The sequence below is a fragment of the Halictus rubicundus genome, chromosome 5 (genome assembly GCF_050948215.1).
Source record: "Halictus rubicundus isolate RS-2024b chromosome 5, iyHalRubi1_principal, whole genome shotgun sequence".
Classification (NCBI taxonomy): Eukaryota; Metazoa; Arthropoda; class Insecta; order Hymenoptera; family Halictidae; genus Halictus; species Halictus rubicundus.
In genome coordinates, this window is record NC_135153.1 from 8,738,528 (window position 1) to 8,764,823 (window position 26,296).

At 38.2% G+C, this 26,296-nt stretch overlaps 3 protein-coding genes and 1 non-coding gene across 8 annotated transcripts; 2 read left to right on the top strand and 2 right to left on the bottom strand.

Moving 5' to 3' along the window:
• Positions 1 to 1,746: 1,746 nt before the first annotated feature.
• On the top strand, positions 1,747 to 20,220 carry LOC143354231 (uncharacterized). Its single transcript, XM_076788143.1, has 7 exons — positions 1,747 to 3,402; positions 9,378 to 9,697; positions 10,594 to 11,100; positions 17,523 to 17,809; positions 17,925 to 18,122; positions 18,302 to 18,589; positions 19,092 to 20,220. Exons 1-7 carry the CDS (start codon positions 3,338 to 3,340, stop codon positions 19,239 to 19,241), a joined length of 1,815 nt encoding a protein of 604 aa, XP_076644258.1. The 5' UTR covers positions 1,747 to 3,337; the 3' UTR covers positions 19,242 to 20,220.
• Positions 4,659 to 4,778, bottom strand: LOC143354708 (5S ribosomal RNA). Its single transcript, XR_013082363.1, has one exon. It is a non-coding gene; the product is annotated as a 5S ribosomal RNA (ribosomal RNA).
• A 172-nt stretch (positions 20,221 to 20,392) lies between the features above and the next one.
• On the top strand, positions 20,393 to 22,791 carry LOC143354225 (leukocyte elastase inhibitor). Of its 3 annotated transcripts, none has more exons than XM_076788136.1 (8): positions 20,393 to 20,528; positions 20,960 to 21,078; positions 21,269 to 21,448; positions 21,520 to 21,730; positions 21,790 to 22,004; positions 22,059 to 22,238; positions 22,339 to 22,474; positions 22,542 to 22,791. In XM_076788136.1, exons 2-8 carry the CDS (start codon positions 21,004 to 21,006, stop codon positions 22,697 to 22,699), a joined length of 1,155 nt encoding a protein of 384 aa, XP_076644251.1. In that variant the 5' UTR covers positions 20,393 to 20,528; positions 20,960 to 21,003; the 3' UTR covers positions 22,700 to 22,791. The 3 variants fall into 3 exon arrangements, 2 of the variants coding, with proteins under 2 accessions (XP_076644251.1, XP_076644250.1); XR_013082301.1 differs by lacking the exon at positions 20,393 to 20,528 and adding an exon at positions 20,535 to 20,882 and having other exon boundaries at positions 22,059 to 22,257; positions 22,542 to 22,680; XM_076788135.1 differs by lacking the exon at positions 20,393 to 20,528 and adding an exon at positions 20,535 to 20,882.
• On the bottom strand, positions 22,740 to 25,971 carry LOC143354223 (ATP-dependent DNA helicase 2 subunit 1). Of its 3 annotated transcripts, none has more exons than XM_076788133.1 (10): positions 25,788 to 25,971; positions 25,340 to 25,562; positions 25,092 to 25,263; positions 24,408 to 24,849; positions 24,232 to 24,328; positions 23,908 to 24,136; positions 23,626 to 23,787; positions 23,335 to 23,565; positions 23,067 to 23,257; positions 22,740 to 22,978 (listed from the first exon to the last, which is right to left on the bottom strand). In XM_076788133.1, the coding sequence occupies exons 2-10, from the start codon at positions 25,505 to 25,507 to the stop codon at positions 22,868 to 22,870; spliced, it is 1,803 nt and encodes a 600-aa protein (XP_076644248.1). In that variant the 5' UTR covers positions 25,508 to 25,562; positions 25,788 to 25,971; the 3' UTR covers positions 22,740 to 22,867. The 3 variants fall into 3 exon arrangements, with proteins under 3 accessions (XP_076644248.1, XP_076644247.1, XP_076644246.1); XM_076788132.1 differs by having other exon boundaries at positions 25,769 to 25,971; XM_076788131.1 differs by lacking the exon at positions 25,788 to 25,971 and adding an exon at positions 25,646 to 25,769.
• Positions 25,972 to 26,296: the final 325 nt, after the last annotated feature.

A 26,296-nucleotide genomic window follows, 5' to 3' on the forward strand; every position in this document is an offset into this window, starting at 1 on the left:
TTACATCGGTAATGAAAATGATCGAGGGTAATGAGAGTAGAAGTGGAGCGGCAGTGTTTATAACATGTAATATAAATGAACACGTCTGTCGGAGAATCTGTGTTCTATAATCGAGCGTGTAGGCTCGATTAGGTTACATAGACAGTCAGTCGGACAAGTCTCCGTATACCGTTTAAAATGGACAAACTTTTTAAAAGTGGACCGAACAATTTCAGTTCTCTCAAGAACTTAAAACAAGCAATCACGACCGGTTCCTATAGAATTTTTCAACGGAAGACGAAAGAAAAGCATTCGCAAATTGTTGTTCCGTGTAGGTACCATCTTCGCGTTTCTTCGTTTCATTCTCCGCTGCTCGGCTACACGAGCCTTTCTCTCCCTCTCGTTCCTCGCTGTTTCTCGTTTTTACTTTCTCTTTCAATTTTTCATCTCGTCATCGTTTCTTCCTCTCTCCGCCGGTGGGTCTTTTGAGCTCGTGGCTTGTCCCGTTCCCTTTTTCCTTTGCACCAGAGGTTCCCAAAGTGCGGGCCCGCGGGCCAATTGCGGCCCGCGAACCCTAGAAATCTGGCCCGCGAAATATATTTTTGAATTGCGTCAACACTCGGTTAAACGGTAATGTAAAGTAATTATTCTCGTAAACAAAGAACCATTACGTTATAAAATTAGTATAAATCATGCTTAACTTTTTACTTTTATTTTTTTCTTTTTCTTTTGGCCCAGCAAATATCTTGGAATTTACAATTTGGCCCACCTAGGTAAAACTTTGGGAACCCCTGGTTTACACTATCCTCTATACTCTATACTATAGTAATATAGGCCCCCGTGACCCCCTCTGTCATCTGAAAGTCACTCTCCCGATCGTTTCTCCTCTCTCTGTCCCGCTGGCAGCCACCGGTGTACTATAGAATATACTATAGTGTATATACGAAAATGTGCTCGCCGCACCAATCGCAGACGCACATCCTGATTACTAATTCACGAACGCTACGGACTACTTGCTCGACGCGTTCTGACACCAAATCCCATATTCCGAGCGGATGGAGACCCGAGACGGAAAACGGTGATTCTTCCGAGCTCGCGAGTCGCATAAAATGCCGGACAGTTCTTTCTGCGAAAACAGCAGGGGGACTGGTACAACAAGAGGTTTACGTCGCCAACGATTCATTCGTTCGCTCGCTTTTCTTCGAATTTCTCCCTTTTCTCCTGTTTCTTTTTCTTTTTGGTGAACACTCCAAAAAGATTTCCATACGGGATGAACATTATTCGAAGTCTTAAAAAGCTGGTCCCGTATTACAGTAAGATCAGAACGGAGGAAGAAGGCGCATCTTTTAATCGTAATATACACCTGCCACTATTTGTTGCCATTATCTATATTGTGCTGATACCGTACGTGTGCGTCAATGCTTCGATAATTCGTCGTTGGAGTGGCTTTCGCATTACGATATCATGAAATCAGATAGAAGTCATTTCAGCTCAACCTCGCGTGATATTACTGTCACTCGATAGAATCGAATCGCTTCTATCTATGTACAGTACATCAGAATGTTTGTCAGAATAAACAACAGGTAAGCGATAATGGAGCTTGATCGGAAGAAAATCGGAATTTGTTAAAGCACCGATGGGGCCATTTTATACAATCGAAATAGAACGATGCACGATGATACGTAGTTTTATAATTTTATATATTAAAAGCGACTAAATTTTTGGGTTCCAGTAAATTTTCTCGCATTACAACTACACGTTTTTCGATGTACAATACGTAAACAAGGTAAAGAAATCTTATCGAGATACATAAAAGTCAGCCGATTTTCTTATCTAGTTGTTTCGGAATCACGTGCAAATTAACAGAAAACGCGTTAGCGGCAGACCAACACTATCTATTTGGTCAACGCGGTCGTAAATTAACATACGTGAATGGAATATTTTTTAAATCGACGAGTGGAACGTCATAGAAATGCCTATTGACTATTAAGCGATGGAAGGGTAGTTTTCGATGAAAATCAATCATTTTATTTTAAAAACTTTAAAGGGAAATGTTGTTCAGAATGGTGGCCTTAACAACAACGACAAGGTCATTGAAATCGGAGAGGCGGTAGCACTCCGACAGGTTTACCAAAACAACGATCTCTTGGTCCTAGAAGAAATTGTAGTAACAAAGTTTTTGTTACTGTTTGGGTGATCGATATGAAATACAAGGATGGAGGTGAAAAGAAACTGGAAATTAAGATGAAAAGAAGAGAGGTAACATTGTAATATCAGGCCACGGTATACAGTATAGAGGATATGAAAGGGAAAAAGAAGGTGGAAAAGTTGGAAGATTATCGTTAATTATAAGAGTAGCTCTGCCTATAGCGCATTAGAGGGAGGAAGGGAAAATTAGTGTAAGCAGTAACGACGCATGGGGAAAGGATAGAGAGAATTGGCGAGAGATAAAGTGGAAAGGAAGGAAGTGCAGGCAGTATATAACAAGATATGGATCGACAGAGTAAATTCTAGGAGGGAGGGGAAAGAGGACAGCGGAACAGAAATGAGGGAAATAAACGTAAAAATGTTGTAATTATTACGTAGAATGTTGCAGGATTATTCTTGTCGGACTTCCATCAAGGAATTTGAGACAGTATGTAGGACTAACGGAAACTTGGGTAGGACAAACACAAAAGAGGAGGTGCGTACATGTGTGTAGATGGAAGATCACTGGAAGAATTCAATTATCTATAGGAGTCGTAAGACGCAATTTTTGCTCACTAGACTTTATTGTGGCGCATAACACGCGTTGACGTAACAAATCATCCACGCTACGCAGCGCAGGATTAACATTCCTGGGACAAGTGACGCGATATCGTGTCATCAACGCGAGCGCGACCGGTGAGAACGAGATCCAAAACAGTCGTAAAAGTGTCAAGCGTGAAGTTTAGAAAGGTATTATATCCAGCAATGCATATACCTACATGTGTACAGTATAATGAAAACAAGGAAAAAATTGGACGCCTTAGCTCTTACGATTACATTTATTTCTTCCTTATCAATTGTGGAGGTAATTAGCAAAGGTGGTAAGGGGTAGGTGGCCCGTTTTCCCGGTGCTAAGGGCGGTAACGTTCGTTCGCAACATGTAGCGAACGCATGGTCGTGTTTCCAAGATACGTTCGAATCTTTGATATTCGAATATAACAACTAATCGCTGTCCGATATCCAGCGGTGTCCCACTACTCGAATTTTGCGTCAAAGAGTGCCGCTGCCGTCGCAAAAAATACTCGCAGCCGTTGCGCATACATAATACATATTGCAGTTCGGGTTCACCTGTGAGATCCTGCTTCTCCTGCAAGTACAATTATTTACAACGATGTACTCGCGATTGGAAGAAGAAACGGCACTCTTGCGCTTCGTGTTGGAAGAGGAAGAATATAGGTTTGTAGATTTTGCTGAATCCGGATAATACGATATTTATAAACGTGTCCGTTATATATTTATTTTTGATAAAAGACACGGTTACTGAATTTTCAACGCGAAATATGCATTTTCTTCGAATTGTTAGAGACTTTGAATTTTTTTAAACATGTTTGCATAATCCGAAAAATCTGAGAAAAATACAGATTAATAAGCACGATAAGTCACAACTAACATAATAATATAAAAGTGGTACAGTTGTTTATTTTTTAATACATAATACTAGAACGAACAATATAATATTTAAGAAACATGTACATACATATAGGGTATAGGGTGTCCCAGGGCAAGTGCCGTTTGATATTCAAAAGTACGTGATAAGGCAAAGGTGTAGAGGGACTTTTACCATCATTTTCTATGTGGAATGTCACTGTGATATAAAAAAATTTGTATAAGAATCTCGATTCAGAGTCGATTAATTTGTTTGCTCCCAGAGTGGATCACGCGATCGAACACGAGAGATGGCGAAGATCGATTGGGAATTGTTGACAGTCTGGCGACGCACGTGATGACTTTCCACATTTCGCTCGACGATCAAGTGATATTGTTAATAAATCAGTTATCGATAAATGATTTTGCTGGAGAGGCCAATTCGGAATTACGTGCAGAAATGGTTATTGGAGACAACTAAACAATTTACAATGTTCAAATGATTCTTTCCATTCAATGTCCGATAACTTAGCAAAAAAAAAAAAAAAGAAAATCGTAGCTGAGTTTACGTTGGTTTCTTTTTACGGTATCTTTTTATTAATTTTAACCAGTTAGCTGTGGAGTTGAATTTTAAAAATCCCTCACGGGCGCGGAATTAAAGTCGAGCAATGACGAGTATACACGTCGAACGCAGGCCAAATGCCGCTATTATAAATTTTACGAAAAAAGTAAAGCAAAACCGCAATAGAGTTTTGAATTGACTTGTATACACCTCGAACGCAGTTAATTGGTTAACCCTTTGCACTCGAGTGGTGACTCTGAAGCACCACTAGAAATTATTGTGGTATTATTTCAAAGAAATTACGAGAAATTTTACAAAATATTTGTTACATTACAAAAATTGTATTTAACACATTACTAAACATTTAAACATTATATGTGGAAATCGGATCAGTTTCGTATGAATAAAATGAAAATATTCTAAGACGGAAGAAAAATTTAGTTTTAGAATGAAAATAGCGCCTAGTGCAAAGGGTTAATAGTGGATAGAAATTAAAAAAAAAGAGAGCCAACAGCACGTGGTGTTCCCAGGCGGTCACCCATCCAAGTACTAACCACGCTCAACGCTGTTTAACTTCGATGATCGGACGAGAATCGGTTCACTGCAACGTGATTTGGCCGTTGGCTAAAATCAGTAGATTCCAAAGTCAAGGAAATATTTACCTTGACTTCCTTTTACCAGTTATACCTATATATAGGTATTATACCAATACCTATGTATTGTTCGTTTCGAGAGGAAGTTTCATAAAAATGTCGGATGCCACAGTTTACCACAATAACCCAGAATTCTGTTCCATTACAATTCGATTTCTTATTGTGACTGACGCGTTCCAGATATTTAGATGTATCAGAAGATTAAGTGGATCTTATAACTGGAGCGAAAAGATTATTTGAAAACATAAGTTTAATTGAAAACGAGAAAATCAAGAAAAGTTCTAAATCTTTGAACTACAAACTATTATGTTACTTCTTCTTTTATGAGTAATTTTTAAATGACATAGATAGATAGATAGATACTTTATTTATTCCCCTCAAGGTTGCGACTCTTATACCACCCGAACCTTTTTCCGCATTTCCTCCTCACGCCGGTCTTATCCTAACCTTATTTTCAACTTATAGCTACCTTATTTTTCTATCTCTTATCTCTACCGCTTACACCTACTTATTCTACAGGGTGTCCCACGTAACACTTTTCACGATTTTTCAAGTACTTACGATAATCTGACAAACAAATATTTTAAACGAACGTTGATCAGTTTTCGATTGGCTGTACATTGCAATAAAAAAACTTTGTATTTTTAACTTAATAGTATTATAGCCCGTATCAAGACGAATTCAACGACCTAGCATACCATGACCTTCGGATGACCTTGAAGGCAAAGAAATGAAAATTTCAACAAGAAATGACAGTCTGCTTGAATGGGTGATAATAACTTGTGTTTATTATTAAGACTCGAAATTACATTCAATTCAGGAACCTTGACTAAATGAATGCGAACGATTTCGTAAAAAAGTCACATCAAATGTTCGAAATGTTCGAATTTCTTCGGATGCTGTACGAATTCGCTGCTTTAAATGTTCCTTATTTTATATTGGAACAGCATAAACTATCGACTCTAAATGACCCCATAAAAAAAATCAAGTGGTGACAAATCCGGGGACCGTGGTGGCCAAGCTAGAGTTATTATCACCCATTGAAGCAGACTATCATTTTTTGTTGAAACTTTCATTTCTTTGCCTTCAAGGTCATCGGAAGGTCATGGTATGCTAGGTCGTTGAATTCGTGTTGATGCGGGCTATGATACTGTTAAGTCAAAAATACACAGTGCCACTTAAAAAAATGAAGGTGACCTTGACAATACTAAAAACCAATTCTTTTCGAGCCTTTTTTTATTGCAATGCATAGGCAATCCAAAACTGATCAACTTTTGTTGAAAATATTTGTTTGTCAGATTATCGCAACTACTTGAAAATGACATTATTACTCTATAATAATAATAATAATATTTATTGAGCTTCACAGCCAAGAATTGTGCTTAGGTGTAGTTCAGACACAGCGGAAACAATACGCCGCGCCGTTCAAACCGCGCGGATTCTGCGGTGCCTGAAGTGGGGCTAATGTGAATAAGCTCCGCGCGGTTTCCGCCGTGTCTGAACGAGCTCCTACTCGCATAGTAATTTTCATAATACATCACAGTAACCAGACTTTCGAAGAACGTAAAGAAACACACACAAATCCTTTTGTATTGGTAACTTCTGTCCTTATAATATCAGAATAATGGAAAAAATCGAGTGACCCCATTTTTTCATAATAAACGGCTCAGTAGGTATCCTGATTGTCCCAATTTACCTCGGCTGTTTCAACTCGGGCGCCGTTCAAGTCCAAGTCGAAATCGTGAAATTCAAGTTCAAGTTCAAGTCCGTCTTCGTCCTCGAGCGTCGCGAGGCGTATTGCTTCGGCATTCCGTGGCGTTTATCTCGATTTCGTTCCGAAGCGGAGATGGTCGTCGACGTTTCCGCGTCCGGCACGGGCACGGGCACGGGCACGGTTTTTACTTTACAATGCATGTCGCTCAAGAAAGGGAGAAAACGCAGTGTCGCGGCCACGTGGAGACCACGAACGAAGCCGTAACACTGGATGGGATCGGGAAAGAGGACGACGAACGAGAACGAAGGAGGTGGAGGTAGCTCGGTATAAAAGGGTCGTAGCGAGGCGCCTCGTCTGTTTTAACACTCTCACCGGGTCGCTCGGTAGATCGGACGCGTCCTCGATATATACGTACATACATACCGTGTTTCCGGGCCAAATAACACGTTCCGCAGGAACCGCAGAGGAACCGGGACATAGACGCGGGAGTACCGACACGAGATAGGTGAGTCGTTGGAACATTCGGTTCAACCCCCTCGGACATTCCCCCCACCCCCGTCTGGTTATTTCCTGGATATTGCCGGAGAAATCGCGTCAGTGATCCAAGAAGAGACGTGATCTATCGTTGCCCCGGACCTATCGGCTCGTATAACGACCTTCGAACCGATTTTAGTGATCGCACCGGGTGAGTGACGAACTTCCGTCGGCTTTTCCAACAACCAGTGAGTAGACTGCCGATGCCTATCGAACCGTAGAAACGATTTTCCTCGAATTTACAAAGGACCTCTCCTGTACTTAACTTTAATCGTTTGTTGCTTCTACACATTATCATTTTATGTTGAGTCATTATTATCGTAATCCGTAATCTTCTAAATTCTAGTGTGCCTTAAAACAATTTGCTTTTAAGATACAGTTAGCTTTAGTTAGAGTGTCGGATCACGGCGAATATCCGATATGGCTGCCGCCGTAACCATATACGCCGTATGTATAATTCATCGGTGAACATTCCAGAGTAATTTTTTTCGGTATTTTATATTCGTGTTAAATACAACAGTGCTCTCGGTATTATTTAACACGACATATTAGCAACTGTGTCCAATCGAAATATGTCTTCGAAGCGAATAGTTTCGAGATTACTATTGTACAAATAGGTATCCTCGGTTCCATTTTTATTTTTCGTTCTGCTTCTTGATTATTTCAACAAGCATATCAAGCAAGAGGTTTTACGGTATTTTCAGAAACGAAAATATATTCCAACACACGTATTTTTAATTATCTTAAAATACCGCTTATATTTTCGTTAACAAACAATCTGTGCCTTCAAATCTGCGATGAAACAACGGTCTACGACATGCGAATTCTCGATTTCAATGTGAAAAGGCAAAACGTCGCATTTCCTTGGAAAATGGCCAAGTAACGTTCGTTTGTCTACCGTTAGCCATTCGTACAGGATGCTAAGTTGTGCGCGCGTGTACATGCGCGAATAAAACGCCATGGGAATTCTGATGGTTCTCGTCGAAGGTCACGAAACCGCGTGACAACTGAAATTCTTCCGTGGTCCTGAGAAACGTATACTTATTTCTCTTGGAACAGTAATCCATTCCTGTTATTACGGAGATTGCGGATATTTTTGCAAGACCCAATTTTCATTAACCATTTTATAAAAATCAGGATTAGGAACAAATTCAACTTACCAACTAGAAAACTCCTTAGAGTGAAAATAGCGCAGAAACATGTGTATGTGTGCGTGCCTTTTGTGTTCTAAAATTGTGTAAATGCTATAAATGCACAAAGCACCTAACGGTTTTATGTGTAACGATCATGATTGTGTAGTATATTGAGAGGTGCTAAAATATCTGTACAACAATCTGCTTCAATCAACTTGTTGTGATTGTTTCTAACATTTTTATTGCCATTCCCATTGTTCTTTAGAAAGATAGTGCGTAGCTAAAAGTAATAACATTTTATAGTCTATGAAAGAAAACAATCGTGGAAGGAAATAGTGCTTCTAACTTTGGAAATATGATTCAAAAGCAAGATATGATTCAAAATATCCTCGTGAAAAAAGGTTTTATGATGTCAGTAATTGAAATGCAAGAAATTATAATCGATCTTTATGTACGGTAGTAATGTTCAGTTCAATTTGCCCTGTTCCCCTACCACTTGTTATTATTGTTAGTGGCTCGAGTCCAGCGGAGTTTTATATCGGTAGGCAACGACACAGAATAACATTACTAAAGAAAAGGAATCAGGCGTAAGTACTTCAAAGGGGTGCCGCGAGTGTAAAAGGTAATCATGCTACAAGGAAAATTTCAAATTCGCTCATTTTAGTCTTGTCTTCTCGAATGTAGTAGACCAGTGTAACCGTGTAACAACTGTGTAAATTTAACTCCACTCAAATGTATCCTAATAATTGTTCAATGTGTAACTATTGACACGTTGACTGCCATAACTCCTCAAACGATAACGTTTATAATTTTGTAACCGCGATTCATATTAGAACAGTGCTTTAAACTGACGAGCGTGCATGTGAACATGTCAAGGCTAAACTTTACTTCAGGAAACCAGAGATTTTTAACTTTTTTTTATATAATTCTGTAGACTTTGGCGAGAAAATACCGGAAATACAAGTTTGAATCCTGGGAGATCGGTAGGTCAAAACTTATGCGTGTGTAAAGATGTGCGATTTTTAGCGTTTTTGACAGGTAAGGGTTACAGAGTATAGACATGAATATTAAACATAACCGAATTGGGTCATTTCGTTTTTGAAGTACATTTTCAAGGTCCACCCACTGGTGCGCGTACAAGGATAAATAAATGTAAATGTTAAATAAATGTTCTTCGACATTTGTTTCAGAGCCATGAAGTTAGCGATATTATTGGCAGTGGTGTTCTGCCTGGCGATCGGATCACTCTCGTCACCGGTACCGAAGGTTTCCGAAGAGAAATCATCAACCCGGAACGTCGTTGAGACCGGAAGACAAGCGGCGGCGGCGCCGGCCCAGCCACCCGCAGTCAGTGACGACGATGACGATGACGACGACGACGACGACGATGATGTTGATTTCGACATCACTGGCGACGACGACGACGACGACGACGACGATGACGATGACGACGACGATGACGATGACGATGATTCCGATTATTTGGAACGGTTCATCGAGGATATACTAGGTAACGTACTCGCTGTTTTTCTGCATTTTTTGTTAGCAATAACTAGACTGCGGATTTGATGTGTTTATGGAGAAATTCAGTTGATGAAATATAATTTAATGTATATTATTTTTAATCGATTGAAGTTATTAAAGAATGTGTATATTTGGTACAGTTTTCTACACGATTCTACACTATATTTAGAAACATAATCGCAGAAAGCCGTCGAACACGTATTACTAGTTGCTGCATAGTGGCATTTGCGAATCCGCAATCCAGTGGTTGCGTTGGCGGGGCAGCTTTTGCTTTCGTCGTTGCCGTGAACGATGCGGTTAGCGTTTCATCCTATCGAACAATGGCGGAAATCGCAACCCGAGCGTCGCCGTTATACAAACATCGGCCCACCGAGTTAGCGTGCAAGTTTAAACAAGTCCGAGCGGAAAGCTCGGCGCGTTTCACGTGCCGGAGCCGGTGCCGGTAACGGTAAATACAAGCGGCTTCAAACTCGCCCGAATTAACATAAATCGACGGCGATCCCAGCTTCGAAAGAATTTCTACGCGCTACTTTTTTTCACATTGACCCAGATAACAGAGGACACTCGATACTTGTATAATTACGGGCGTCCCTTCGTTAGCGCGTGCCACGCGAGTCTCTCGGGAACGTTTTCTGTATTTCTAACAATCTTATGTATTTACGATCAAAATGAATGGGCAAAATTTTAAATATTTCTAATTCTCGTACAGTACAGAAATTTCTCCGGTACACCGGTGGAGAACCCGAATGCATTCTCGCACACCTCTGTTACGAACACATTGGCGCTGACATACCCGATCCAATATTGATACTGAAGGCTAGCTTAAACTATGATAGCAACAGCGTCCGAATATTAATTCTAACGAATTTGATGAAATTTCAGGAGAGGAGGAGGACGACGACGACGACGACGAAGCAGCTGCTCCGGTCGAGCCTGTTCCACCGGCAACGCAGCCTCTGGCTCCGCAGATTCCGGCTGCTGTGCAGGCGGACTTGAACGCGGCTGCCGCTGCGGAAGCGGAAGAAGACGAGGCAGTGGAACCTGCCGAAGCGTCAGAGGCCGAGTCAGAGTCGGATTTGACCGGTGCGGACGAGGACGAAGGTAACGCTCTGCCGGAGGGCCTGGCGGCTTCCGGTATCCACGAGTCGCCGCTCGAAGGTTCCGAGTCTGTCTCGAATCCGGTCCACGTGCCCGCCGTCGTCTCGACCAACGTGGCCAACGCCGATGAGGACGACGACGACGACGACGACGACGATGACGAGGACGCCGTTGATCTCGTCTACGCCGAGGACGACGACGACGACGACGACGACGAGGATGACGACGACGACGACGATGATGACGACGATGTCGACAGCATCGCCGACATTGCTGGCGCCAGACAAGCACGTGAGTTCAAGGGAAAGAGCAAGAAACACGGCACGGGGCGCAAACACGCGAGCGCGTCGCGGCCGCCCGCGTCCTCGCACGTTCTTTCCTCCGCCCACAAGGCTGTCTAACCAATACGATAGATAGGGACGAGTGGCAAGTGGCGAGCTGCGATTCCTGACTCGATGCTCAATCCGTGTCTTCCTCTGTTTCCGGTTCTATCTTGGTCTCGTACGCGCCCGATTCCACCGTTACCGAGCAGTCGGGTCTTTTGGTCAGCCAGAGCTTTCGGTCAGTCGCGCGATCTTCGACGATCACGGTTCAATCACAATTCTTCGATCAGATTTAATGGAGACATTTTAGAATCCTTTTAGTTGAAATTATTATATCTTTAAGTTTAATAGATGATTATGGAGTCCTTTCTAAAAACAAATTGGTTTATTGTCGGCTGCAGATTCGAATCGAACGAAAATTAAACTTTATTTTCTATTCAGATATTAGTTGAGAAGATGTTACTTGAAACGTTAGGTGTTCCTCGAGCTCCTGCTTGATGAAACTACTCTTTGTTTTGATTTCTTTTCCGAGCGCAATTTACCGGTATAGTACGTTAACTTCTTAAATAGCTATAGTTCATTATTGTAGAAACAAATCAGTGAACGAGTTAGCAACGTCTAATCACCAACGGACCGAGAGAAATGAAGAATTATATAGAATTACAAGCATGAGACTCGCGGTTGTTATACGCTTGCTAACTACGATTGAATTAGCAGATGCCAGAGGCTCGGTCGCAAGTAGACCATGAACGAAGACCTGAAACCGATCTTTCGAAACGTGTAAAAGTTTATTTTGAACGAACAAGAATAACGTGCTCGTAATTGGAAACTTATCTTCGTTCGTTTAATTAGATCTTTAGGATAGTAGGAGTAAGCGAGCACATTGTTTTCGAACGACACCGTTCGCTCTGGCGGCCATTGGAGCTTGCACACTCGCTCGAGAACCCCAACACTTCCGGTACCGTTTAGCTCGGCGCTGTTCGACAGATTCTACTCCCGTCCCAGATGCACTATTTTAGAAAAAAAAATCCTAATAGAAACAAATTATTCAGAACGTGAACATTGTAGGAAGTGTTTTGATTCTTCAAGATTAGGGATCTACCAACAGAGATTTCCTGCTTCTTTGACAGGCAGCCGTGATTTCAGCTTGAAGATGCCTGCCGGTAGGCGGAGACGGATTAATTTTTATTTAAATAACAACTCACTGCTTTATATAACCAATCGACACGGTTTCAATCGGAAACACCTGCTCGTCGTTTTTCATTTTTAAAAATAGCAGAAGCTACAAATATTATACTATATTAGTGGCCTCTTTAAATTCCTTAAAAGATAAATATTAAATTTTATTTATTGGTACACTCGAGACACGATTAAATACTGCTCTACAATTCTATTGTATTGCTACGAACGTATAAACCGTATGTAGACAACTGTGGACAGAGAAACTTGATGGGAATTAATCTTCGACGAAAGTCTAAAAGCACATGGGAAATTGTTTAGATAAAAATTAATGGTCTAAACCAGTGCTGGGCACGGTTGGGGCCCCTCAAACGCTTGCTTCCCCCACCAAACGCCGCGTTCGCTGATGTCTTCGTTGCCCCTTTAGACCGTGTAAACCCATAGACACGGCTGGTGTATAGTACATATATAGGAAAGCCGAGAATCCAGCGAAGAAAAGATAACGGGAACATGTGACGTGACAAGATAATTCCAAAATGGACATAGAATAAACATTTGTATCTGAAACATACTTTATATGTTAATTATTTCATGATAAAATGTCAAACAGCATAGCTTATACATCTTTCGAACTTGTGACGTCACGTATTCCTTTATCTCTTCTTCAATGAAAATGATGTGCGTCGTGTTTATAGGTTTATATGGTCCAAGGTTGCCCCACGGTAACGACGCTCAGTGGAAGGGTGCAGTGGGCGTTATGGTGGGGACGGTTTTGCCTCGATCGAGGCAAACGTAACCGGCACTGGTGTAAACAAACAGCCGTCTCTGGTGGTAGTAGTAGTAGGTAGTAGAAGTAATGGTAGCTGTAGCGGTAGCAGTAGAATTAGTATTTATTCTATTTATTAACGTCGATACCTCTACTTGAAGTCATTCGCGCGTCGAACAGCATGGTGAATTGATAACGCTCGGCCTCTTGTGGCTTCCACTTGACGTTCCTGTTCCTGTATCCGACGGAGCTTGCACGACTTCCAATTACGTCTCCCTTATCGAATGTTATCGTTGAAAGCAAAGGGGAGATTGTATATAGCCGAAGTATTTGAAACTCGTGTGAGTGCTGTTGAATCAGCGAGCTGCGTCCGCAATGAATGGCGGCGCGACGGAACGATTCGTGACAAGTACCTTTTCCCGCTCGCATTTCCCTCCAAATTCGTTTCTTACGAGTTTGTTGGTCAACAGTGTCAAATTCACTCAACCGATTATACTCAAATTCCAATATATGTACATATATACCGTTCTTCGCGGTGTCCTTGATAAATTTATTTTGGTCGTTTCGTACCTTTCGGTAATTTCTAGATTACATATTTTATTTAATATCAAAGTCAATTATACTCTCATTTGTTATTTCTACTTATTCCAAGTAAGATCTGTAACGGAAAGCAAAGGTTAATATTTGATCAATACATTTTCAGAAACGGTGTGGTATGAAAATTATCGACTAACAGTAAAATTTCCTATTTGTCCTATTGTTGCATTTGTTAAATATAAGGCGAGGAAAAGGTACTTTGACGTTACGAAATATTATGAATGGCTTGGTGACCCACGTCACGTGTTTTCTTTTTCTTCTCGAACTATTTATCGACTAATCATCGAACGAACGAGGAGTACAAAGAGGTTCCGTGTGTTTGTACGTAAGAATGAGAGAAAGAGAGCCATATATTCAAAAAATGTTATTGATCCACGAAGCAAACGACATCGTTTATGGCACATTGACTTTCCACATCGCCGAATATTGTTCTATCTAGTTTCCGCACGTTGCTTTCCTCGGAAGCAATCGTTTATTATGCGAAACTTGAGTTCTGGTAGTCAGTGGTCAACAATGGCGTCATTTGCCTCGGGGAATTTTAATGTTTCTGTCTGAAAAGAAGCTTGTATAGAGACATTGTCCATTCTGGATTGCAAAATACAGATAACTTATTGTTTTTACAAAAAAAAAAAATGATTGTGTCTTACCATTTATTTCTCTGTCACCATTGCCCGTGTCGCACCGGTTTCCGTGTATTTGTCCAGGTGCTCGCCGCGACGAGTGATCCAGAGGATAAGTTCTCTCTTTCCCTTTCCTCTCGAAAATGAAAGAACCAAACAAACAAAGAAACATACATGCTTATTCGGTCGTTTTCTGCGTCGGGCGCCGTTCATTTGACCAAAATCGTAATCGATAAACTTTCTTCGTTTAAATGCGTGATGTGTCGTGTCACTTAGCTGTTCAAAACCCTTTGCAGCAACCGTTTTTCGAGCATTATACAAGCTGTATAGTTTAGTCATTCTTTGCATTAAAATAATTAATATTTAGAAAGTATCATTCTGAAACACTTTAGAAAACAAGCTCTAAAAACAAATTGTTAGAATTCCATAGAAAAACAAACAATATCCACGAAATTGCTACAAAGGGATATGGTGTATAACGATTGTTTACGACCAAAAATGTCTCATTTTTGTTTGGGATGTCTCGCATGTCTTGTCACTCGTTCGTGGAGAAGGTAGTGCAGCCCTTGCTTGCTATTTCTTTGCCCTTCCTTTGGTAAGTAGCTGCACGTGTTTGGTGGTCGGTTTTACGACAATTGACAACACAACTATGTACAACTGGACAGTAGCACGGAACTTTACCTCCCACTTATTCACAAATTTATTCGTGTACATTTGAAAAATATAATCAGCTTTAGCTATATTGTATATATGATCACGAACAAATTTGTGAATCACTGCACATTCCTAACTTTCCACAGCTTGTAGAAGTAGATACACCGTAGAAGTTGGGTTAAAAGTAATTAAGAGGTTCAAGGTCGCTGAACGTTTACTTCACCATTATGATTTCTAATATACATACCTTACCGCCTTTGATGTGTACAGGGCAATTATTTGGAATAGGGGGATCCCATGACCTTGAAATACGTTATTGGGGGCATAATTGTGAACAACTTTTTCCTGTTCATGTTACCGCCGGACGACCTTCCTTTGCGAGATATTTGCAAAAAACTGTTGCCACTGCACAGAGTCCGTTTTCTAACCTACAACACGACATGCCTCTCGTATACTTTATACTATTCTCTTTCCTGTCATCGCGACCAACGTAAGTGTATAATCCGAAAAGAGGTGCTCATACAGAAACTATAGAACCCATTTGAAGAGAGACTAGAGCTAATATTCCCGATTACAATTAACATTACAATTTCGTGATGTTAATTTTTTTTTAGTATTTTTTAGAATTCTGTGACCCCAAAGGACCTAACCCAGACCTAACCAAGATCCCTTTCAAATAGAAATCGAACCCTCCGCGGTCTTTAGCAACTCCAACAAAAATTAAAATCTTTGACCTAATTAAGGGTTAAGTTTTGGGGAGAGGGTGCACCCCTTGACGCAAGTTGTACAATCCGTGAGAATTCCATCGGAGCTGTAATATAATTAAAGAGTGCGCCGCATCGAATCGAATAAAGCAGGATAAGCGGGTGGCGAGGAAGGAAACGTGTCGGAACTTTTAATTAAGCGGCCAGCGGCAGCGTCGCGCGTCGGCCAATTAACTTTCTACATGACTCCGAGACGAAGACCGATAAAGGTGTGACCGAGTTGAAATCTTTTTCTCGGCTTTCACCGAGCAGTCGGTCCAAAACAGAATGAGGCCGCTGACCTCGACCGTGTACCTGTACCTGCCTGTGTATGCGAGCGTGAACGCGATCATGAGCGCGTGCCGCCATGCGCCATAACAGTTCCCGCGTCCGCGACCCTGACCCACACCCAAAGTCATGGCTAGATCGTCCTCGATCACGATCTAGCTCCAACTCGCGTGATTCCGTTTCTTCCGCGCAGGATTGGACACGAGATTGGTCCCCCCATAATCCGTGACCGCATTCCTCCGCTCTTCACCAATTTAATACCGAAAATCGAAAATGGGACACGCCGAGCCGTTAGAGGCTCGCGTTCAATTGACGAGTCGGTGGAATCTGATTAATAGACTGCGGATATATTAATGCAAACGTTTCTCCATCGATTGCCAAGAAACGGCCGCCAAATAGAAATTTCTTTTTCCTTTAAATTCTTAACCACGGCCAGACTAAACATGGAGTACAAAATTAGTTTATCCCATTCATTTCCAAGTAATGATGCAAGACAATTTTGGGCATGAACCATTATTTATTATTTTTCATTACATTTCTTACAAATTCTTACTAACATTTATTATTTTTAATAAACTTCAATATATCATGAGATTCAGGTGCAACAAGAAGTAGTAATGAAAAAAACTCAGTAAATTTTTAAAATTCTTTATTACATACAATACGAAAAATAATTAATTTAATAATATAATAGTTGCAATAACGAGACCTTGGCCTAACCATAAATATTCAGTTCAACAATTAAATGTTGAAAAGTAAAGTTGAGAATAAGTATATAGGTTGAACGACTGGCATAAGGAACTGGGGGAACTGGTGCTGTTTCTCTATTTATCTGCGTAGGTTAGGTTTGTCGGCCAGCGTACCTACATAAATGACGAAGCATCGTTAAGCTCGCGCGTAGCGTTAAGCTATGCGATGAATCGACACGAAAAACTTCCGTGTGCCGACCTCGATGAATTAAGTTCGTAAGAAAGAGCGACAATGATAACGGTATGTCGGAATCGTTCGGCGAAGCCAAACTGGTCTTCGATCTGGGCCACGACCTGCTTCCTACTCACCTACAGACCTATCTGCTATCTTGTACTCCGCGTGCAGACGCAACGGGCAACCTTTCCTCGTGTCTACCTAAAAACTCTCCCCGGTCGTTGATCTTTATTTACACGGCACTTTCTTCGAGGCGATCGAGATCGACGCATGCACCAACCACACTGACCGACAGATCGGCATTCGCACGAACCGCGCCAAAACAGATAACATTCCTTTTTCGCATTTTGAGCGCGAAAATTTATCCTTTACAAAATAAAGAGACTCAAGGTGACTTTTATATCTGGATAAAAAAGCAAACCAGGAAACAACTGACTTTCAGCAAATTTTTCATATACCAAATATTACAAACAATTTAGATGGTACACTTAGCTGAATAACACCCTGTACATTGTTGATTAAAATAATATTTATTTTAGGCCCATCGGCCTAATTCGTAGAAGAAGGTTCACCAACAATAAGACATTTTGCAAATAGGATTCGAATATTAACGTTTCAGGCGGTATGCAATCGGAACCAAGCAGCGACGTATCGGCAATCTACGTGGCGAAGTATAATCGTTTCGTGGACAACATCCTTGGCAGAATCAATAAAATTTTGCGCAGCAATTACGATCCGGTGACGGTGAAGCTTTCCAACGCGAACGCCAAATCGAAATCGAATAAACAGAAGTCGAAAAACAAATTGAAAAAGAAGAGCAACAGGACCGGCTCGAAGAAGAACGTTGCTTCTCCCGTGGTCTCAACCACCGAAAAGATTAGCGAAAGTTCACTTGAAAATGCGCAGGTATTCATATGGGCGTTATTACGTTCTCGGACGAAACTAAATACACTTTTCAAAAAAGTTTATTTACCTTTATCACCTATATGATTCCGAAGTAATCGGTTAAAATCATTTCTAGAACGTAACAGTGCCTGCAATGAATGCGGAAAAAGATGTAACACCTGTTACCATTTCCGAGATTGCAAGCAGATCGATCACAGAAACCGTCACAAAATCCCCAAGCAGGAAAACTTCTTCCAACACAAAGAAAACAAACAAAACTCGTACCACAACAAAGAACAAGACGAAAAATCAATCTAGTACAAATAAAAATAAGGTAATTGTTGTTTATCTATTGAGGTAACTATGTATAGTAAAAGTATAGTACAGTATAGTAAAAGTACAATATAGTAAAATTATAGTACAGTAGCTAAATTTCATTGATATATAAAAGATGTTTACAAAGAAGTAGAACAATTTCAGCAACAATTTCAAGTTCGCCGCATTAACTTTCAGGCGAAGAAAAACAAGCCGAAAGCTCGAGCTACGCTTTACGGACTCTCGAGTCTTCAGAGGTCTGGAGACGTTTCCGTAAATATGATGAGCGACCACACCATGATCAAAACGAAGTTCACCCTGGGCCCCCTAATCCTAAAGGTCGAGAAAGAATTTGGCCGTGCTGCGAAAAAAGAGTTGAGAAGCGCAACCGCAACCACCGCTGAAATGTCCGGAAAGTTGAGTCTTCGAGTTCTTCACGGTGGGGCTGCTACCTTGAATTCCATTCGAGTTCTACAGCCGAAACAGGTAAGTACATATTTGAACATACGTGTAGCGATTTAACTTCGAACTTGTCAATTTGAACTTCAAACATTTCTCTCCAGCAACATTCTACATATAAAGTTATTGAATACGCAGCACTCCTGTTATGTGTAGCACCTGATTAGGTTGCTACACATAAGTCTCACTACTGCTCATGCTTCAATTAGGTTAAATGATGTATATTTAACCGCACACTACTATGTCATATAGATCAAATCAGTGGCGGCTCGCGTGTAGGCACTGTGGAACTGCAGCACCCCCTATTTTCACTTGATATTATCGATAACATTTAATATAATAAAAAGATACAAAAATCTTTGTCCGGAACTGTGTGCTTCACAGTTCCAGCGGCGTGGTGTTTGATTGTTGTACGCATGCGCACATAGGAAGCTGAAATTTTCTGGAGTGTCACCTCCACTAATTTTAACTGCGAACCGCCACTGGTTGAAATGCAGTATTATTACATTATGTATGTATTTTGAATTAGGTTCGCGTGGAGAGCGCCGACGACCACGACAGAACGCGCGAATTCGTGTGGAAGAGGTCCTCGCATATTGCTCATTTAGTATCAGAAAAATTGTCGTCGGCCACGAAATCGATGCTTCGACCTCCACCTGTTGCAGTGGTCGCCGCCTAAGTTTCTATCCTTGTCGCAGTTGGTCTTAGTGAAACCATCCAATATATAGTACCATAAAAACGAACTAACTTGATTGCATTCTGCATAGTTCTTTTTTATGGCACTTCACGCCGAGAGTGATCTCGTCTCGATAGATTCGGACGCGTAAAATTCACTTAAATTTTACTTTTCAGTTAAGGAGGTTCCTTGTATGGTAGTTGGGTATTTATTTATACGCTAATGTAGCAGTGAATTAACCTTCCGCGTCTGAAACTTCGATCCACTATTAAAATACTCAAGCGTATACATAAAAATTCTTTCGTTTTTTTTTTAATAGCTATTAAAAACCACAATAATAGTTTTTTCAATAATTCGTTCAAGATATTTGTAGTATCTATGCACGATATTTCGCTCGTCATTTTACTGTAGACACTGAATGGAGAGATTTGCCATCTTATTAAGTCGAATTACGTCTGAATCGCAAACATTTGTACAAAATCAAATTTTCTGAGATTCTCAGACTACTTACGCTTCCTTTATCCGAGAACAATCTACTTAACAATATTGTAGTTTGCCATTAGGAAGATATATGTATGTATAAGCGAGTTAAAAATTTCTACTTTCATTTTAGACCAACGCTACTATATTTATTAATTTAAATATTTATTTATTTATTTATTTATTTACGATAATTTAACTAAACCTAAGCCCGATTCTCATCTGAAACTATTTCCTATTACGTATCCATATATCATATATCACAGTTGTGTCTACATTTAAGGAGTCGTATGAGAGAAACGAATCAAACTTTTGTACCATTGTTTCATTATTATAATGTATAATTACTTTTATATATATACCATAAAAATAATCTTAAAAATATTAGAATAAATATATATATTCCCAGAAACGAGATTTGAAAGGTTCATATTATTCGTAACAATAAAAATATATTGTGGGAGGAGGGGTCTCGCAAATTGAGGGAGACCAAAGCTTTTTTGTAATTTAAAATTGCCTTTATTATACACAAGTAAGAGCGTGCATTTGTTGCACCTTTCGTTCATATACCTACTTGTGAGTTGTGACTCACTTTGTAAAGAATGTGTATGTCTATAATTTCAACACGTATATATCCTGGAACTATGGATATCACTGGATGTCGATAAGTCATCGTTAAAAATAGTGTAGAAAATTACCAGAAACGTTAACGCACAAAATTAATCCGACTAGTTACTTCAACGAAAATTTCAAATTAAACAGCATCCCGCGCTTTCCATCTGTAACGTGACGATTATTCTCTTTTGGCAGGTAGTTGGCTACTGTATTTATATCCATTTGAATTGTAGCGTGAAATATAACCTCTTAAATATATACTTTCGACAGCACTTCAATGTAATATGTCCCATAATGTTTGATTTATTAGGACATTTGTTCGGATTCCTATGTTCTTTTAATTATTACGTACACCCTTTAAAGGTTATACTACAAATTAAACAATTTTATTTAATATGTACTGAAATATGAAGTAAAATATGTTGGTGTTTCTTTATTCGCAATAAAATGTACAACTGCTATATTTGACATTTGCTAGACCAGACCACCGTATTAATATATTGTAATATTTATCTATGACAATCGCAATGTATTTTTTATTACCCGCAGGTGATGCTCTATACCATGAACATTATCATATTTATTGCAATCATAACAATATTAGTAAATGTATTGTTGTTTTACAGTTTTGACTACATTTCTTATAATCGTACCAACGCAATCACTTAACATGGCTGCAGAAAGCACAAATATATGTAAAAGTTTGTCTGCTTCTTGCTTTGACTTTACAAAAGTTTTTCACACGGTAAGTGCAAATGTTTTATAAATATATTTTGTACAATCCGTATTATATATTGAATGCAATATTATTAGTAGTATTCTTCTGTTCTAAATACGTTTTGGTAAATTTGAGTTCATAGTGAATTCAATAATTATTTTTACTAAAAATCTGTGTGCGAAGAATTAACAAAAAGAAGTTATTTACTTGATTTTAGGAATTGTCTCGTACCAGTGAAGCAAATGTTGTTAGTTCCCCGTTAAGTGTGCATATGATCTTGTCTTTACTTTCTCATGGTGCAAAAAATGAAACGTTAAGTGAATTGACAACTGGTCTCTACCATCATGACAAAAATTTCATAGAAAAAGGATATACAGCTTTGATAGCTGCATTAAATGTAAGACAGTTATTGTACTTAATTGAAAAGAAACTTAGGTAGTTTTAATAATTGATTTATACATTTACAAGGAACTGAATAGTACTAAATTATATATTGCTAATGCAATGTACATTCAAGAAGGATTTCAGTTACTATCAGACTTTTTGACATCAGGAACAAGTACTTATAAAGCTGTTATTTCAAAATTAGATTTTAAACATAAGAAAGAGGCAGCAGAAGAAATTAACACATGGGTTAAGCAAGCAACAAATCATAAAATTTCTGATCTTGTGTCTTCAGGTAAATTATTAAAATATGGAAAGTCAGTGAAAAATGATAATAATAATATTTTTTTGTAGATGATTTTGACGAACACATGAAATTGGTGTTAGTGAATGCAATCTATTTTAATGGTATGTGGTTACATAAATTTGATGTTAAACAAACACAGAAGAAAGCATTTTATGTGACAAAAAGTAAACAAAAAATGGTAGCAACAATGTTCAATAAGTTTAGATATAATTATGGTGAAATACCAACATTGGATGCAAAATTTATTGAAATTCCATATATGGTACGTTCAAATTCATAAGTGTTTTGGATCAAAAATTGAAAAACTATTTTGCAGAATGAGGATATTGTAATGACCATAGTACTACCAAATGAAGTGGATGGGCTTTCAAAGTTACAAAACAATATTTCGTGGGAAGTTCTTGCAAATGCATCTAGAAGAAATGATGACATTGAATTGTATCTTCCAAAATTTAAAATAGAATTTATGGTGGATTTGGAAGATACCTTACGCAAAGTATTAACAATATATTACAGTAGTTATTAAGTATTTACTATATATTTTTCGCATAAGATCATAAAGAATTCTGTGTTTTAATTACTTTTCAAAATTTTAGCTTGGTTTAAACAAAATGTTCCAAGATAATGCCGATTTTGGGTATATTTCAAATGAACCTTTAAAAGTTAGCAAATGCATACATAAAGCTATGATAGAAGTAAATGAAGAGGGTACTGAAGCTGCAGCTGCAACAGGTAACTATATTTAATTTTGATAGAATTAAGTAAGTTCAATAAGTATTTAACAGCTGAATTATTTTAGCTGTGCACATACGGCTGAAAAGGATGATATATATGCCAGAACAATTTTTAGTTGATCGACCATTCATGTTTATAATTGAACATAAACCATATAACATACCACTCTTTATCGGAAATGTAAAAGACATAGAATCTGTAGCCGAAAAAGATGAACTATAATGTCTACGAACGACATCGATAATTATAAATTAAACCAATATTTTTATGCGCACACGTATTTTACTTTATAATGTATTTATGATACAAGAAAATAAATCCATATAATTCGAAATATTATAATTTTTATCTGTACATGCAGTGCGCAGTCTGTGTACAAATTGTACCATTTTAACTGCAATACTGTTTAATCTTCACGATCAATTCATTTTTCTTACCAGATGTTTTTAAACCTAAGGTTTTTAACAGGGTTTTCAACTCTGCTAGAGTAAGGTTCTCTATCTGTTGAAAACAAGTACGTTATAGTGTATTTATACATCGTCGTTAGTTGTTTGGATTTCAATTAATAACTAAGTACTTCTTACTGTACCTTTCCTTCTTTTACAAGCTTTCGAATTGATTTTTCATTTTCTAACATAGCCTGCTCCACAACTTCCTTCTCTTTTTTACTTTTCTTTTTTGGTGGACCATCACTTGTACTTGCTATGTCACAACCAAATAAATTCTTATATTTAATTAATAAGTGACTCACTAAGGACCGCATATGGTCAAATGCTGGAACTTAAATAAAATGAAGAATTAAATAATGCTACTATATTGAATTTTATAATAATTAATGTATTCAAAATTTTATTTACTAGTGTCGTCGTATGGGGGCTCAGATTTTTCCAAGTCTAAAGCCAAAGTCTCCACCATTTGAAGTTGAGCTTGAAGTTTAGGATTAGAAAATACTGATGAATCATATTGAATTCTTAATTTTTTAATTATCTTTTCGAATAATTCAACTTCATGTGGTTCAGTTGGTTTTTTGTTTTCATCGTTATTGTACTTATATTTCGAGCAAATCCCGTCAAGATTTCGTACATATTCTAAAAAAAAATAATATGCTAGAACTACTATATCATTTAAATAATACAAAGAAAACATACCTTTGTATGGTATTTTATATAAATAAAATCCTCCTTTCTCTGTTTTTGGTATCATACTGTATAAAATCGGTGAAGAACGTTTTCTCATTGTAACCGCACATATTATCATCAAATTTCTTGAATGACATTTCTCAACCAATGCACCAAACAGTAATGTGTTATCTAACATGATAGATTATAAAAATCATATTAGTGTTTTTTTTTATATAAGAATATGAGAAATAAATAAGACTTTATAAGAATATTTGTGGTTCATTGAAAAATTCGAATTATCATTATTACCTTTACGATTACTTTTACGAGGTATAACAAAGTGTGGTGCTCCAAAGTTATACAGAGGATGATAAGAGATAGGTTTAACACAAATCAAATCAATGCCAGGTTCATAAAAGTTGCCTAAACGTTGCAACTCGGTTGGAGTGAAATATATTCTTCTATTACCAAATTCTTGGTACTTTTGAATTTCTGTTTCTAAAACTGGCTCTGATGTACCTTCTTCATTTTCGTCATCCTAAAACACAAAATGAAACATTCATTTTCTTGAGTCATGTGTACAGAAAGAAATAGCTACGCGATACTGCGCGGCCAATCTAATAGAATACTCACTTCATTGTTACTGCTTTTAGTCGTCAAATATCTATGTGAAGTTAATGGAATATTTGTCTCTTTGCTTATGCAGGTTTTCTTCAGAAATGCTCTTTTACTACAAGTAAAGTTAATTTTAAACTTAATCTATCATCAAATTTAATATAATAAATGTCTTCAAAAAGATTGTTCCTTACACACTAAGGTTGCGAATTGATACATCTATAATCACATTTCCTCCAAGTCTCCAAGGCAAGTTTGCCATAGTTCTGGATGGTAGCTTGATTTGTTGTAGCAAATCGTTTAGAGATGTTCTTCTATAATCTTCTCTGTCAACTTTTTTAGAAGAAATTTCTAAATCTTTATAGAAGACATCGTGATTCCAATTTTTACCCAGGCCAACAACAGTTAATTCAAGACCTATATCACTATAACCTTTTGCTTTCACTACTATCCTGCGTTTCTCATCATCATTTGTTATTGGAGGATTATCCTGACACGTAAAAAGAATAACACGTCTTATCGGCATGGTTACATTAATAGAAGAGAACATTCTCGCTGCATGCCATAAAACATCATGTAGTGGGTAAGGACTAGCAAATGCAGGGTCTCTGTATTCTTCCCATTTTTGTCCCTCATCTATATATGAAATATAAATAAATTATGTAGAGACAAGTAATTAACAATTTTAAATAATAAATGCGTTGTACTCATACAATATTCTGTGCAAAATTCTGATTGTTTTTCTATTTATTATACCTAAAAATAGTTCTTTTCTGCACTTTCTTAACATATAATTTCTACATCAGGAAAACAGATTTCTTAAAAATTCTGTTAATCTTGCGTTACTTACAATATAGAAAATAATCTTATTCGATTACCGATTTTTATCACTTGGTTTAACATATCCTTGGAAGCAACACTAAGTTTCTGTAGAGTTAATATATTTTTCATTTCAGAATCTGTGTCTCCCTGTTTGGTGCCAAATAATATTAAACCCATCCTATCTTGTCTGTTCCATACCAATTTTTGCATGAGAATTTCTTTATATTGCTAAATAAAAAATATTAAATCAATATTAACATGCAATGATAGGACAAAATTTTATCGATAAAGATAAATATAATACCCTTATGCATTGTACAAAATATGGAGCATCCTCATTTGAATCTTTTACGAACATTGGAGCAGTTGCATCAATTATAAATATTATACCGTCTCGAATACCATATAGTTCTGCAGGATCTTCTGAATCTTCAGATGCTTCATCGTCAAAATCTTTTGATATGTACGACATTTTATAATCTAATGAATTTGTTTTGGTATTCGTTGATGTAACTTATGTGGGTCTTCTGAAACCAGTTCCAATTAAAATTATGTAAAAATTTAAAATATTTAGACAAGTTTCTAAAAACTTGTTCAATATAATATGTACTTTAATCATCATATATAATTAAGTGACAAATGGTTTATTATGGTACTATATAATGTAAAAATTTTAATATTATACTACTTGCATCTTAATTAAATCAATGTAAATTTGTTAAATGTTACTTACTATTTGTTCTATAAGCAACCGCAATTAAATTTGCAAATTATGCGTCATTAATTACGCTACTACTCAACGAAACTGTCAAATTCGCTGATTGTAACTTGTCCCACGTGATTGCCGCTACAAAAGTCTGCAAAAGTGGAGTAATAGTGATTTTGGCGGCAATCCTAGCGCCCAATAGCACCAAAGATTGGAACATCAGTCACGTCCAATCACATTTAATCACATGATGTGCTGTGATCGTGGTGCCATCTACGATAAATCCTTAGAAAGTGTACTAACCCGTCCAAGATCATACCCTTACCACAGACCAGAGAGGAAACGAGAGTGCTCACGCTCGGGGTTTTAGTGTTCCCACTTTTCCTGCATCATCTTTTTAGCCTGGAACAGAACCTGCATCATCTTTTTAGCCTGGACCAGAACCTGCATCATCTTTTTAGCCTGGAACAGAACCTGCATCATCTTACCTGCATCCATGGATTCCAAATAATGCCAGAGTGGAAGCTATTTCTATCGTTAAAAAAGGCTCTTCTA